The sequence below is a fragment of the Lepidochelys kempii genome, chromosome 23, assembly GCF_965140285.1.
Source record: "Lepidochelys kempii isolate rLepKem1 chromosome 23, rLepKem1.hap1, whole genome shotgun sequence".
Classification (NCBI taxonomy): Eukaryota; Metazoa; Chordata; order Testudines; family Cheloniidae; genus Lepidochelys; species Lepidochelys kempii.
In genome coordinates, this window is record NC_136402.1 from 18,666,305 (window position 1) to 18,677,451 (window position 11,147).

General features: G+C 69.6%; 1 protein-coding gene across 3 annotated transcripts; it reads left to right on the plus strand.

The window, feature by feature from the left end:
* Positions 1–1,718: 1,718 nt before the first annotated feature.
* Positions 1,719–10,776, plus strand: CCDC22 (CCC complex scaffolding subunit CCDC22). Of its 3 annotated transcripts, none has more exons than XM_073321525.2 (17): positions 1,719–1,782; positions 2,129–2,211; positions 3,866–4,133; positions 4,252–4,384; positions 4,554–4,660; positions 6,050–6,116; positions 6,378–6,547; positions 6,729–6,938; positions 7,301–7,372; positions 7,663–7,782; positions 8,420–8,656; positions 8,741–8,842; positions 9,106–9,213; positions 9,493–9,588; positions 9,872–9,931; positions 10,154–10,228; positions 10,326–10,776. In XM_073321525.2, exons 2-17 carry the CDS (start codon positions 2,162–2,164, stop codon positions 10,437–10,439), a joined length of 1,989 nt encoding a protein of 662 aa, XP_073177626.2. In that variant the 5' UTR covers positions 1,719–1,782; positions 2,129–2,161; the 3' UTR covers positions 10,440–10,776. The 3 variants fall into 3 exon arrangements, with proteins under 3 accessions (XP_073177626.2, XP_073177627.2, XP_073177628.2); XM_073321526.2 differs by having other exon boundaries at positions 3,956–4,133; XM_073321527.2 differs by lacking the exon at positions 9,106–9,213.
* Positions 10,777–11,147: the final 371 nt, after the last annotated feature.

Below are 11,147 nucleotides of genomic sequence, written 5' to 3' on the forward strand. Positions count from 1 at the left end.
CGTCCCGTCGCTGTCCCTGGCTCGGCCGCGGATTAAGGGGGATTAGCTTCAGAGGCCTGCGTGGGCTAGTGGGGGGGACCATCCGGCCCCCCTGCCCCGGTGGTGTCGGGCACCGAGGGGGGTGGGCATCTGCTGGAGGGAGGGGGGAGTGGCAGGGAAAGCTGGGGGCAAAGGCAGCCTCCATGTGCCCCCCCAACTCCCCCTCACCGCTGATGCATTCTGGGAGCCCCCCAGGTCCCCCAACTCCCCCTCGCCCCGGTGCATTCTGGGAGCCCCCCAGGTCCCCCAACTCCCCCTCGCCCCAGTGCATTCTGGGAGCCTTAGAACCCTGCCCCCTCCCCTTTGCAGACTCCCCTTTGCCCTAGTGTTTGCCACCTTTCTACTTGCCCCAAACCGAACCCCCCAGCCCCGCCCCCGCCCCGAGGCCCCACCCCCTCGCTCCGTCTCTCGCTGTCCCCCACCCTCACTCACTTTCCCCAGGCTGGGGCAGGGGGTTGGGGGGCAGAGCGGGGGGAGGGCTGTGGCTGGGGCCGAAGGGGTCGGGGTGCAGGCTCCAGGCGGCGCCGACCTCAGGGGGCTCCCAGAAGCGGCCGGCACGTCCGGCCTCCCTGGCAACCCTAGTTGCCCAATGGCATTCGGGGAATGTCAAGACCCCCACCCCCTGCCCCCCATCCCTGACCCTCTTCCTTGACTCTTGCTTGCCCCATTGCATTCTGGGAGCTCAGTGGCGACCCCCCACACACACACACTCCAGGATTCTTGCTGGCCCCAGTGCATTCTGGGAGCCTCTCTCCCCTCCCCCCCAAAGACCTGGTTCCATGGGAAGCTCTGGGACAAGTGGGGCAAAGCCCCCCCCAACCCCAGCCCCCTCCTCTCCATTAATGGGGGAGCCACTGAGCCCGGGAACACCCAGGAGTGGGAGCGAGGCCGAGAGTTGAAAGCTGGGGACTTGACGGGAAGGTGGGGGGCGGGGGGTTGCTCCAGCCGATGCCGAGAGTTCACCCCACAGGGCCTTGCCGGCTACAGCCAGGGGGAAGAGGGGGGTGGCGAAGGCCCTGGGTCGGCTTCCCTGCATCTCTGCCGGACCCGGGCTTTTCAGCGCCCCCCTTTCCCCTGGGGCCCAGAAGACGCAGGGCCAGGGAGCCGCCCCCGAAGGAGCCGGGCGCAGGATGGGACGTTGGGGTGCTCTGGAGCCAGTCGCCCGGGGCTGCTCCCGCTTCCGAACCTCCTGCTCTGGGGGCACCCGGAGAACCCGCACCCGGGACCAGCAGCCGCTCCGGGCCCGGGATTGGGGCCATGGTGGTAACTAGGACTACACGTCCCAGCATGCACCCGGTTAGGGAGGTTGGGGCTGGACTACAATTCCCAGCGTGCACCGGGCGGGCGGGAAGGAGCTGGACTACAATTCCCAGCATGCCCCGGCTGGGGACGGGGCTGGACTGCAATTCCCAGCATGCCCCGGCTGGGGGCGGGGCTGGACTGCAATTCCCAGCATGCCCCGGCTGGGGGCGGGGCTGGACTGCAATTCCCAGCATGCCCCGGCTGGGGGCGGGGCTGGACTGCAATTCCCAGCATGCCCTGGCTGGGGGCTTGGACTACAATTCCCAGCATGCCCCGGCTGGGGGCTTGGACTACAATTCCCAGCATGCCCCGGCTGGGGGCGGGGCTGGACTACAATTCCCAGCATGCCCCGGCTGGGGGCGGGGCTGGACTACAATTCCCAGCGGTCCCTGCAGCGGGTCCTGTGACTCCGTGGCTCGCCGAAGCGCAAAGAGGGAGCCCGTGAGTGTGAACCAGCCCCCGCCCCCCCCGGACCCCCCCAGCCCCTGTTCCCCGGGAGCTGCCCCTGCCCATCCCCCCTCACTTCTGTACCCCCAACTGTGCCCCCCACGTCCCTCTGCCCCACTTCCTGCGGGGGGGGGCTGGCGCCAGGTGTGCAGCGGGGGGGGGCTGGCGCCAGGTGTGCAGCGCGGGGGGGGGGGCTGGCGCCAGGTGTGCAGCGGGGGGGGGCTGGCGCCAGGTGTGCAGCGCGGGGGGGGGCTGGCGCCAGGTGTGCAGCGCGGGGGGGGGCTGGCTGCGGGGGCTGCTCGGCTCCGGCTGCAATGCCCCGCCCACTTTTCTCCCCCAGGGGTCACTGCCTGGGGGCCCCTCGACCCCCACCATGGAAGAGGTCGACAAGATCCTCATCCACTCGCTCCGCCTCTCCGGAACGTAAGCCCCGCCCCCTGCGGGGGGCACCGTGCTGGGGGGCAGGGGGTCTCGCCAGGGGGCCCTCCCCGGGCAGTCGGGCCTGGGGGTCGGGGGCTCTGCTGGGGGGGTCTCCCCTAGTGCTGGGTGCTAGGGGATGCCGGGGGGCAGGAAGCGGGGTCGGGGGCTCTGCTGGGGGGGTCTCCCCTAGTGCTGGGTGCTAGGGGATGCCGGGGGGCAGGAAGCGGGGTCGGGGGCTCAGCGGGGGGGGTCTCCCCTAGTGCTGGGTGCTAGGGGATGCCGGGGGGCAGGAAGCGGGGTCGGGGGCTCTGCTGGGGGGGTCTCCCCTAGTGCTGGGTGCTAGGGGATGCCGGGGGGCAGGAAGCGGGGTCGGGGGCTCAGCGGGGGGCTCTCCCCTAGTGCTGGGTGCTAGGGGATGCCGGGGGGCAGGAAGCGGGGTCGGGGGCTCTGCTGGGGGGCTCTCCCCTAGTGCTGGGTGCTAGGGGATGCCGGGGGGCAGGAAGCGGGGTCGGGGGCTCAGCGGGGGGGGTCTCCCCTAGTGCTGGGTGCTAGGGGATGCCGGGGGGCAGGAAGCGGGGTCGGGGGCTCAGCGGGGGGGGTCTCCCCTAGTGCTGGGTGCTAGGGGATGCCGGGGGGCAGGAAGCGGGGTCGGGGGCTCAGCGGGGGGCTCTCCCCTAGTGCTGGGTGCTAGGGGATGCCGGGGGGCAGGAAGCGGGGTCGGGGGCTCAGCGGGGGGCTCTCCCCTAGTGCTGGGTGCTAGGGGATGCCGGGGGGCAGGAAGCGGGGTCGGGGGCTCTGCTGGGGGGGTCTCCCCTAGTGCTGGGTGCTAGGGGATGCCGGGGGGCAGGAAGCGGGGTCGGGGGCTCTGCTGGGGGGGTCTCCCCTAGTGCTGGGTGCTAGGGGATGCCGGGGGGCAGGAAGCGGGGTCGGGGGCTCAGCGGGGGGGGTCTCCCCTAGTGCTGGGTGCTAGGGGATGCCGGGGGGCAGGAAGCGGGGTCGGGGGCTCAGCGGGGGGCTCTCCCCTAGTGCTGGGTGCTAGGGGATGCCGGGGGGCAGGAAGCGGGGTCGGGGGCTCTGCTGGGGGGGTCTCCCCTAGTGCTGGGTGCTAGGGGATGCCGGGGGGCAGGAAGCGGGGTCGGGGGCTCTGCTGGGGGGGTCTCCCCTAGTGCTGGGTGCTAGGGGATGCCGGGGGGCAGGAAGCGGGGTCGGGGGCTCTGCTGGGGGGCTCTCCCCTAGTGCTGGGTGCTAGGGGATGCCGGGGGGCAGGAAGCGGGGTCGGGGGCTCTGCTGGGGGGGTCTCCCCTAGTGCTGGGTGCTAGGGGATGCCGGGGGGCAGGAAGCGGGGTCGGGGGCTCTGCTGGGGGGGTCTCCCCTAGTGCTGGGTGCTAGGGGATGCCGGGGGGCAGGAAGCGGGGTCGGGGGCTCTGCTGGGGGGGTCTCCCCTAGTGCTGGGTGCTAGGGGATGCCGGGGGGCAGGAAGCGGGGTCGGGGGCTCTGCTGGGGGGCTCTCCCCTAGTGCTGGGTGCTAGGGGATGCCGGGGGGCAGGAAGCGGGGTCGGGGGCTCAGCGGGGGGCTCTCCCCGGGCAGTCGGGGCTGGTCGAATTTCAGCGCTGGGCGAGCCGCCCCTCTGCGGTGTTATATGCAGCTGTTTCCTAGCGGCCGCCCCCCAGCGGTGGCTGCACCGTGGCACCGGGTCCCTGCCCACCTGGGGGCGCTGTCTGACGGCGGCTCCCCGGCGCCCCCCAGGCAGGTCCCCGAGGAGGTGCAGAGCCTGCGGGAGTTCACCACGGAGCTGACCGTGGAGTCGGTGGTGCGATGCCTCCGCCTCATTTACCCGTCGCTGGGCGCCAGCCTTGGCCACGTGCTGCCCCCCGGCATGTCGGCCCGGTTCCGCATCGGCACCAGCCTGGCCCAGGCCTGCCAGGTGAGAGAACCCAGGCATCCTGGCTCCCAGCTCCCGCTGCTCTAACCCCCCCAGCCCCCGCTGCCCTCCCCGAGCCGGGGAGAGAACCCAGGAGTCCTGACGCTCCCTCCCCCGCCAGGAGCTGGGCTACCAGGGCGAGGTCGGGTACCAGACTTTTCTGTACAGCAACGAGCCCGAGATCCGGCGCCTTCTGCTGTTCCTGGTGGAGAAGCTGCCCAGGGACGACGCTGAGGACGCCAGGCAGCCCGCCGGTACCCGGGGGGGTGGGGGGGGCAGGGGAGGCTCGTGGGGCACGGGGAGGGGCCACACCGCCGGGTTGAAGGTGTGCCAGGGGGGCGGATCGGAGGGGGTGCTCGGGGGGGGGGATCTGGGCATCGGGGGGGGCGCTGCTGCTGGCCATGACCTTTGCCCCCCTTGCAGGGAAGTCGGCCGGGTTACTCCGTGCCATTGCAGCGAAGATCAAGGAGCAGCTGGGGACGCCCTGGGTGCCCCCCGCGTGCCGCACCCCCCGGCTACAGCTGCTGCAGGTGGGTCCCTTCCCTCCGCGCCCCCGGTTCCGACCCACGTGTCCAGCCGGCGAGCCCTGTATCCACACCACAGCCACACGCAGCAGCCCAGCCCCACGGGCCCATCTACCCCGGCGTCCTGGCTGCAGCGTTTGCTTCGCTTCCCTCCCTCCCCAGCCGGGCCTCGGGGCTCCCCCCCGTAGACCCGGCTGGGTTGGGTCCCGTGGCCTGTGCCCACGTCACGTCTCCCCTCACACCTACTAAATACACATCATTGTACTCGAGATTAATTAATTACATTCTCCTGTTTTATAACAGAATAAATATAATGCAGAATTTACTCGATACACAATGATCTGTAAACACTAAACATGACGTCCCGTATTGAATTTTATATATGGGACAATACTCGACGTTCTGTTTTACCTGTAGGTGTAACGTATTCCAGACCAGGTCCCGTTTATTTAATAAATGATGTGTTTTGTTGTAATTCGTGTGTTGTCGACTTCAACCTGGCATAGTCCAGTTTAACGCACGAAATACATCGATCGTATATTCAAATGAGAGTGGATCCTTCACCTCGTCCAGTCTTAACCAGCCTTCGGTAAACGAGCTCCGGAGTAAATGGGGCTGTGTAAATGTGACGTTTCCTCCAGGCGCAAAGGGACTGGTAACAAATATTTTTAGAAACTCGACAAGTTTCAGTTGACACGAGGCTGGTGAATAATCGTGGTTCTGACACTGAAAGGTTTCGGGTGCAAATTACACTCTATTATTAAGAGTAACCGTCAAGAAGGTTTGCGATAGGGAGGAAAAGGCCGGTGGGTGACGTTCCTGAGATGATGTAGGAACCGGCGTTAGGTTCTGGTTCGTCTTCTAATTAACCTGCGTCACGTGCGTGACGTTAACGAGCTCGAGTTCGCTTCTGCTGACGGTGTCGTTCTGAGTCTCCCCAAACGCACCGGTTGGATTTCGTGGCGTTTGAACCCGCCGCAGTATCCGTCTCTGAACCGTCTCTTCAGGCCGGCCGATAACCCGCCCCTGCCGTGGCCTGTGACGTGTTCTCTGCGTGGCGGGGGGCGTCCTGTCCAGCCCCCGGCCCGAGAACAGCTCTGGCCTTAAATCCCTCCCACGCCGGGGCCCCACGAAGCTGGGTGCAGAGCTGAGCAGAAGTCGGTCTGCTGGCGGGGCGGGACTTCCTGTTTTCCCGCATTGCCCCGCCCCCATATGATGGAAATGGCCTGTCATCTCTCTCTGTCTGCGAGGTGCTACCGCCCCATAACCCGCCTCCCCCCCCCCCCCCGGGATTCACTCCACAGGTGTTCCCTGGCAGCGCCCCCCTTTCCTATCTCAAATGGGTCCTGTGGCAGGCAGTTCCACAGGCTAACAGTGTTGGTTTTCTCCCTGCAGGGCACCTGTCTGCTGAAGCCGTTTCACGCCCACCCCTTGGTCCTGCCCCGCGATTCGGGGCCTGTTGGTAGATGACGGGAAGGGGGCAGGGGCTGGATCTGAGCTCAAGAGGGGTCGGGTGCAGCAGGATTGGGGGCACAGAGGGGTGGAGGGGACATGGATTGAGAGGGCGTGGGTGGGAGCCAGGGGGTCGAGGCAGGGGGTGTGGATCGAGGTCGAGTTGGCTGGGGGAAGGGGTCTGTGGGGCTGGATTTGGGGCATGGGTGGGAGGTGGGGGAGGTGGCGTGGGGGGCGGGCTCTGACCTCCATGTTCCCCCCCCCCCCGCAGAGCGCCGGGAGTTTTTCGGGGGGTTCCTGCCCCCGGTGTCAGCCCAGCCCCCCCGGCCGGGCGCTGTGGCCCCGTCCCTGCTGGAGCGTCACGCAGGCGACCTGGGGGCGCAGCACGACTGGGAGGCCGACTGGCAGAGCCAGGGGCTGGCATCTCGCCTGCCCCCCAAGGTGAGGGGGGCTGCGGGGGGGGCTCTTGCCTGGGGTGGGGAGGGTCCTGGATGTTTGTGGAGGGTCCCTCATGGGGGGAGGGGTTTGGGGTCCCCTGGCCTCCAAGGAATACATGCCCCGGGGGGGTTGCTGCAGGGGGGTCCCCCAATCGCACTGCCCCCCCCATTTTATCTCCCCCCAGGAGTACGTGCAGTGGAAGCACCAGCGGCTCCGGCACCGCCTGCTGGACCAACTGCGTCAGGCCGCCCCCCCCCACGGCGCCGCTGGCCCCCCCCAGCCAGGGGCGCCGGACCTGGCCCAGATGCTGGGGCTGCTGAGCGCGGGGGGCACCGGGGGGGCCCTGGCCAAGGGGTCCCGCTTCAGCCGCGCCCAGCGCCTGGCGCACGAACAGGTACCTGTGGGGCCGGGAGCTGGAACATGGGGGGGGGGAGTTGGGGGGCTGTGGGGAATGGGGGGGGCCTTGGGGGAGGCTGGGGGGCTCAGAACTCCGGGTACCTGGACAGACTTGGGTGAGTCTGGGCGGATGCGGGATTGGGGGGGATGGAGGTGGGGGTTAGGGGCTACCCAGGAGGTTGGGGGACACTTGGGGGGGTTGGGGTGGCTGGGAGAGGGGAATCTGGGGGGCCGGGCAGGGAATGGGGGCGCTGCAGGCTTTCGGGCTCTGGAGGGACTCTGGGAAATTTTGGGGGAGTGATAGTGTGGAGGGGGCTGAGGGGAGAGGCCCTCTGTGACTGCCCCCTTTTGGCCCCCCAGGACCCTCAGGAACTCGTGGGGCAGATGCAGGCAGCGGTGGAAACTCTCCCGTCCTCCAAGACCTCGGAGCAGGTAGTGGGGGGGGACCCCCTTAAAAAGCGGGGGGAGTGCTCAGCAGTTGGGGGTTGGGGGACCCCGAGGCAGGGTCCGGAAGGGTGCTCTGGGGGACCCCAAAACAGCTGGGAATTCAGAGCTACCACCTCGCTGATCGTTAATCCTGGACCCTAATGATGGCCAGTTCTCGTTGCTACCCCAGTGGTCCCTGGCAGGACTCAGCCAGCTGGGGGGTGGGGAGGGGTGTTCCCAGGATGCCCCCCCGCTGCCCCCCCCATGCTGGCCTTGAGACCCTCTCCCCGCCCCAGGAGGAGCTGGTGCGGCAGGCGGAGGAGCTGGCCGGCCTGCAGGGGGAGCTGCGGCGCCTGGAGGCCGAGATGGAGGCCGTCGGGGGGGAGGTGAAGGTGCTGGAGCTGAGCCTTTCCCAGGTGAGGGGCGGGGGGGGGGCTGGGACGTTTCCCCCGGGGCGGGGGGGCAACCATGTCTTGGGGGGGAGGGTCCGTGCTCCCCATGTCTCTCTGCCCCCAGGCGGGGGTGTCTGGGGGTGTCGGGGGTCCATGCTCCCCAGTCTCTCTGCCCCGAAGCGGGCGGGCTGGGGGTCCGCTCTCCCCATCTCTCTCTGCCCCCGGGCGGGGGTGTCTGGGGGTGTCGGGGGTCCGTGCTCCCCGGTCTCTCTGCCCCCGGGCGGGGGTGTCTGGGGGTGTCGGGGGTCCGTGCTCCCCGGTCTCTCTGCCCCCGGGCGGGGGTGTCTGGGGGTGTCGGGGGTCCGCGCTCCCCGGTCTCTCTGCCCCCGGGCGGGGGTGTCTGGGGGTGTCGGGGGTCCGTGCTCCCCATCTCTCTCTGCCCCCGGGTGGGGCTGTTTGGGGGTGTCGGGGGTCCGTGCTCCCCGGTCTCTCTGCCCCTGGTGTTTGGGGATGTCGGGGGTCCGCGCTCCCCGGTCTCTCTGCCCCCGGGCGGGGGTGTCTGGGGGTGTCGGGGGTCCGCGCTCCCCATCTCTCTCTGCCCCCGGGCGGGGGTGTCTGGGGGTGTCGGGGGTCCGCGCTCCCCATCTCTCTCTGCCCCCAGGCGGCGGCAGGGCTGTGCCAGCAGCGGCTGGCTCTGGGGGGCCGCGAGCGGACCCTGCGCGTACAGCGCCGTGCGCTGGAGCTGCTGCCGGAGGCGGGGAGGAACCTGGCCGCGCTGCAGCTGCTGGTGGAGGGCAGCGCCCAGCGCCTGGTGCACCTGGCCGCCCAGTGGGAGACGCGCCGGGGGCCGCTCGTGGATCAGTATCGGCACCTGCGGGCTGCCCGCCACTCCCGCCAGGTGAGCGTGGGGGCGGGGCTGCTCAGCGGGGGCGGGGCTCCGCCCGGGGGCTGCCCCCCCGCTCACCCCCTTCTCCCCCCGCAGCTGGAGTCGACCCGGCGGGTCGCGGAGATCCAGGCCCTGCACGAGTGTGGACGGAGCGCGGCCGCTGAGGCCCGGCGCAAGGAGGAGCTGTGCCGGCAACTGGTGGGCGGGGCCTCTCGGGCGGGGGGCGGGGCCTCTCGGGCCTCTCGGGCGGGGGGCGGGGCCCGGGTGGGAGAAGTGGGGCTGGCCGGGCGGCATGGGCTGCGATTTGCATGCCGCGGGGGGGCGGGGGGGAGCCCTCTTTGCCCGCTGGTTTTGCACATCCCCTGGGCGCACGATCCCCCCCCCCCGTGCGTGTGGGGCCCCCCTGGCCGGGCCCGGTGGGGGGGGCTGGGGCAGACGCTGACCCCCCCGCCCCCCCCCAGCTGACGGAGCTCGAGGTGCTCCCCAAGGACGTGTCGCGGGCAGCCTACACCCAGCGCATCCTGGAGATCGTCGGCAACATCCGCAAGCAGAAGGAGGAGATCACCAAGGTAACTGGGGGGGGGGAATCGCCCCCCGGGCCCCCCCTGCCCTCGGCAGCTTCCGCAGGCCGGAGATGCCCCCAGGTTACCCCTCCCCTCTCGGGTTGGAGGGGGCGCTCCCCTGGGGTGCAGCGGTAACTTATGGCTTTTATCCCCACCCCCCGGCCTTGCCCTTTGCGGCCGCGGAAGTCGAGCTCTTATCCATGCCACGGGCAGGGCTGGGTCCCCGAGCTATGGGGGGGCTCCCCCCCGGCAGCGGTAGTAGATCTCTTCTCCTCCGCCCCCCAGATCCTGTCAGACACCCGGGCCCTGCAGAAGGAGATCAACGGGCTGACGGGGAAGCTGGACCGGACCTTCGCCGTCACCGACGAGCTGGTCTTCAAGGTGGGGGAGCTCCTGAGGAGGGGGGCTGGACTGGGGGAGTGGTGGGGAGATGTGGGGTGCCTGGAGGGGGGGCTGTATAGGGGTGCTCCCCTGGGGTTATGGAAGGGAGGGGTGTGGGGGGAATATAAGGTGGATCCCCAAAGGGGCCCCTTGCGCGGGTGGAGAGAGGAGAGTGACTGGGGGGCTTTGGGGCTCCCCTGGGGGGGCTGGCCTCGGGCAATTGGGGGGGGAAGTGTGGGGAGCAGGCTTCCTGACTCCCCTCTTGACTCTGTGCCCCCCTCAGGACGCCAAGCGGGACGAGTCGGTTCGGAAGGCCTATAAGTACCTGGCGGCTCTTCACGAGGTGGGTGTGGGGGGATACAGGCCGGGGGGAACCAGGGGTGTCTCAGTGGGGGCAGAGTGGGGGGCAGCTCTCGTTGGCTGGGGGTACCAGAGACCCAGGAGTGGATCTAAGGGACCAGTGGGGGGGGGGGAATGGCCGGGGGGGCTGCTGTAGCCCAGGTGGGTGGGGGGCTGGGGCAGCCCGGCCGGGGGACTCATTAACCCCTGCCCTGCTGCCCCCCAGAACTGCAGCCAGCTGATCCAGACGATCGAGGACGCGGGGGCCATCCAGCGGGAGATCCGGGACCTGGAGGAGCAGGTGAGGGTTGGGGGGGGAGCCGGGCCTGGGGGCGGGCGGGGCTGGAATGCGGGGGCCTCCCAGCTCCAGCGCTGAAGGAGTTAATCTGCCCCCGCAGATCGAGAGCGAGGGGGCCAAGAAGACCTTGGCCAACCTGGAGCGGATCCTAAGCGACTACCGGGCCCTGCGGCAGGAGAACGCGGCGCTGCTGGGGAGGAGCCGGGACCCCTGAGACGGCTGCATATAACGCCCCTCCACTGGGCCCCCCATCCCCTTTCTCTGCTGGGGCGCCCACCCCATTCTCCACTCCCCCCGGGCGCCATCCAAGCCCCCCACTTCCGGCCCCCGGTAGCTGCTGGGGTAACCCCCCCCATTTCTCTCCCCTGCCAACTGCTGCACCAGCCCCCGCCATTTCCCCCACCAAACAGCAGCTGAGCCGGGGGTGCTGGATTTTGCTCCTTTTATTCCCCCCCCTGCAGCCTGGGGTCAAGGTAGCTGTGGCTGGGGTGCCGCGTCCGTCCCTCCAATTCCCCTGGTGGAACGAGGTCAATAAAGTCCATGGTTTTGCAGACAGCTCCTGTGTCCAAGGGCGGGGGGTGCGTGGCTCCATCCGTGTCTCCCCCCCCCACGCACATGGGGGGTGGGCTCAGCCCCTGGAGCTGCCCTGGGGGCGTCTCACGGGCTGGGACGGGCGGAGGGTGTGGAGGGCAGAGGGGGCAGCAGGTGCTTCAGCAGGTGCCTGGGGGGGAGAGAAGACATGAGGAGGGGAAGGGGGGGGCTAAGACGTTTTGGCCCCGCCCTTCCCCGCTGGGCCCACCCTGGGCTGTAGCTAATGGCAAGGACCCTGCTGCCCCCCTAGACCCTGCAAAGGGGCGTGGCTAACAGGGGAGGCCCCGCTGGACCCCCTCTGGGGGCGTGGCTAACAGGGGAGGCCCCGCTG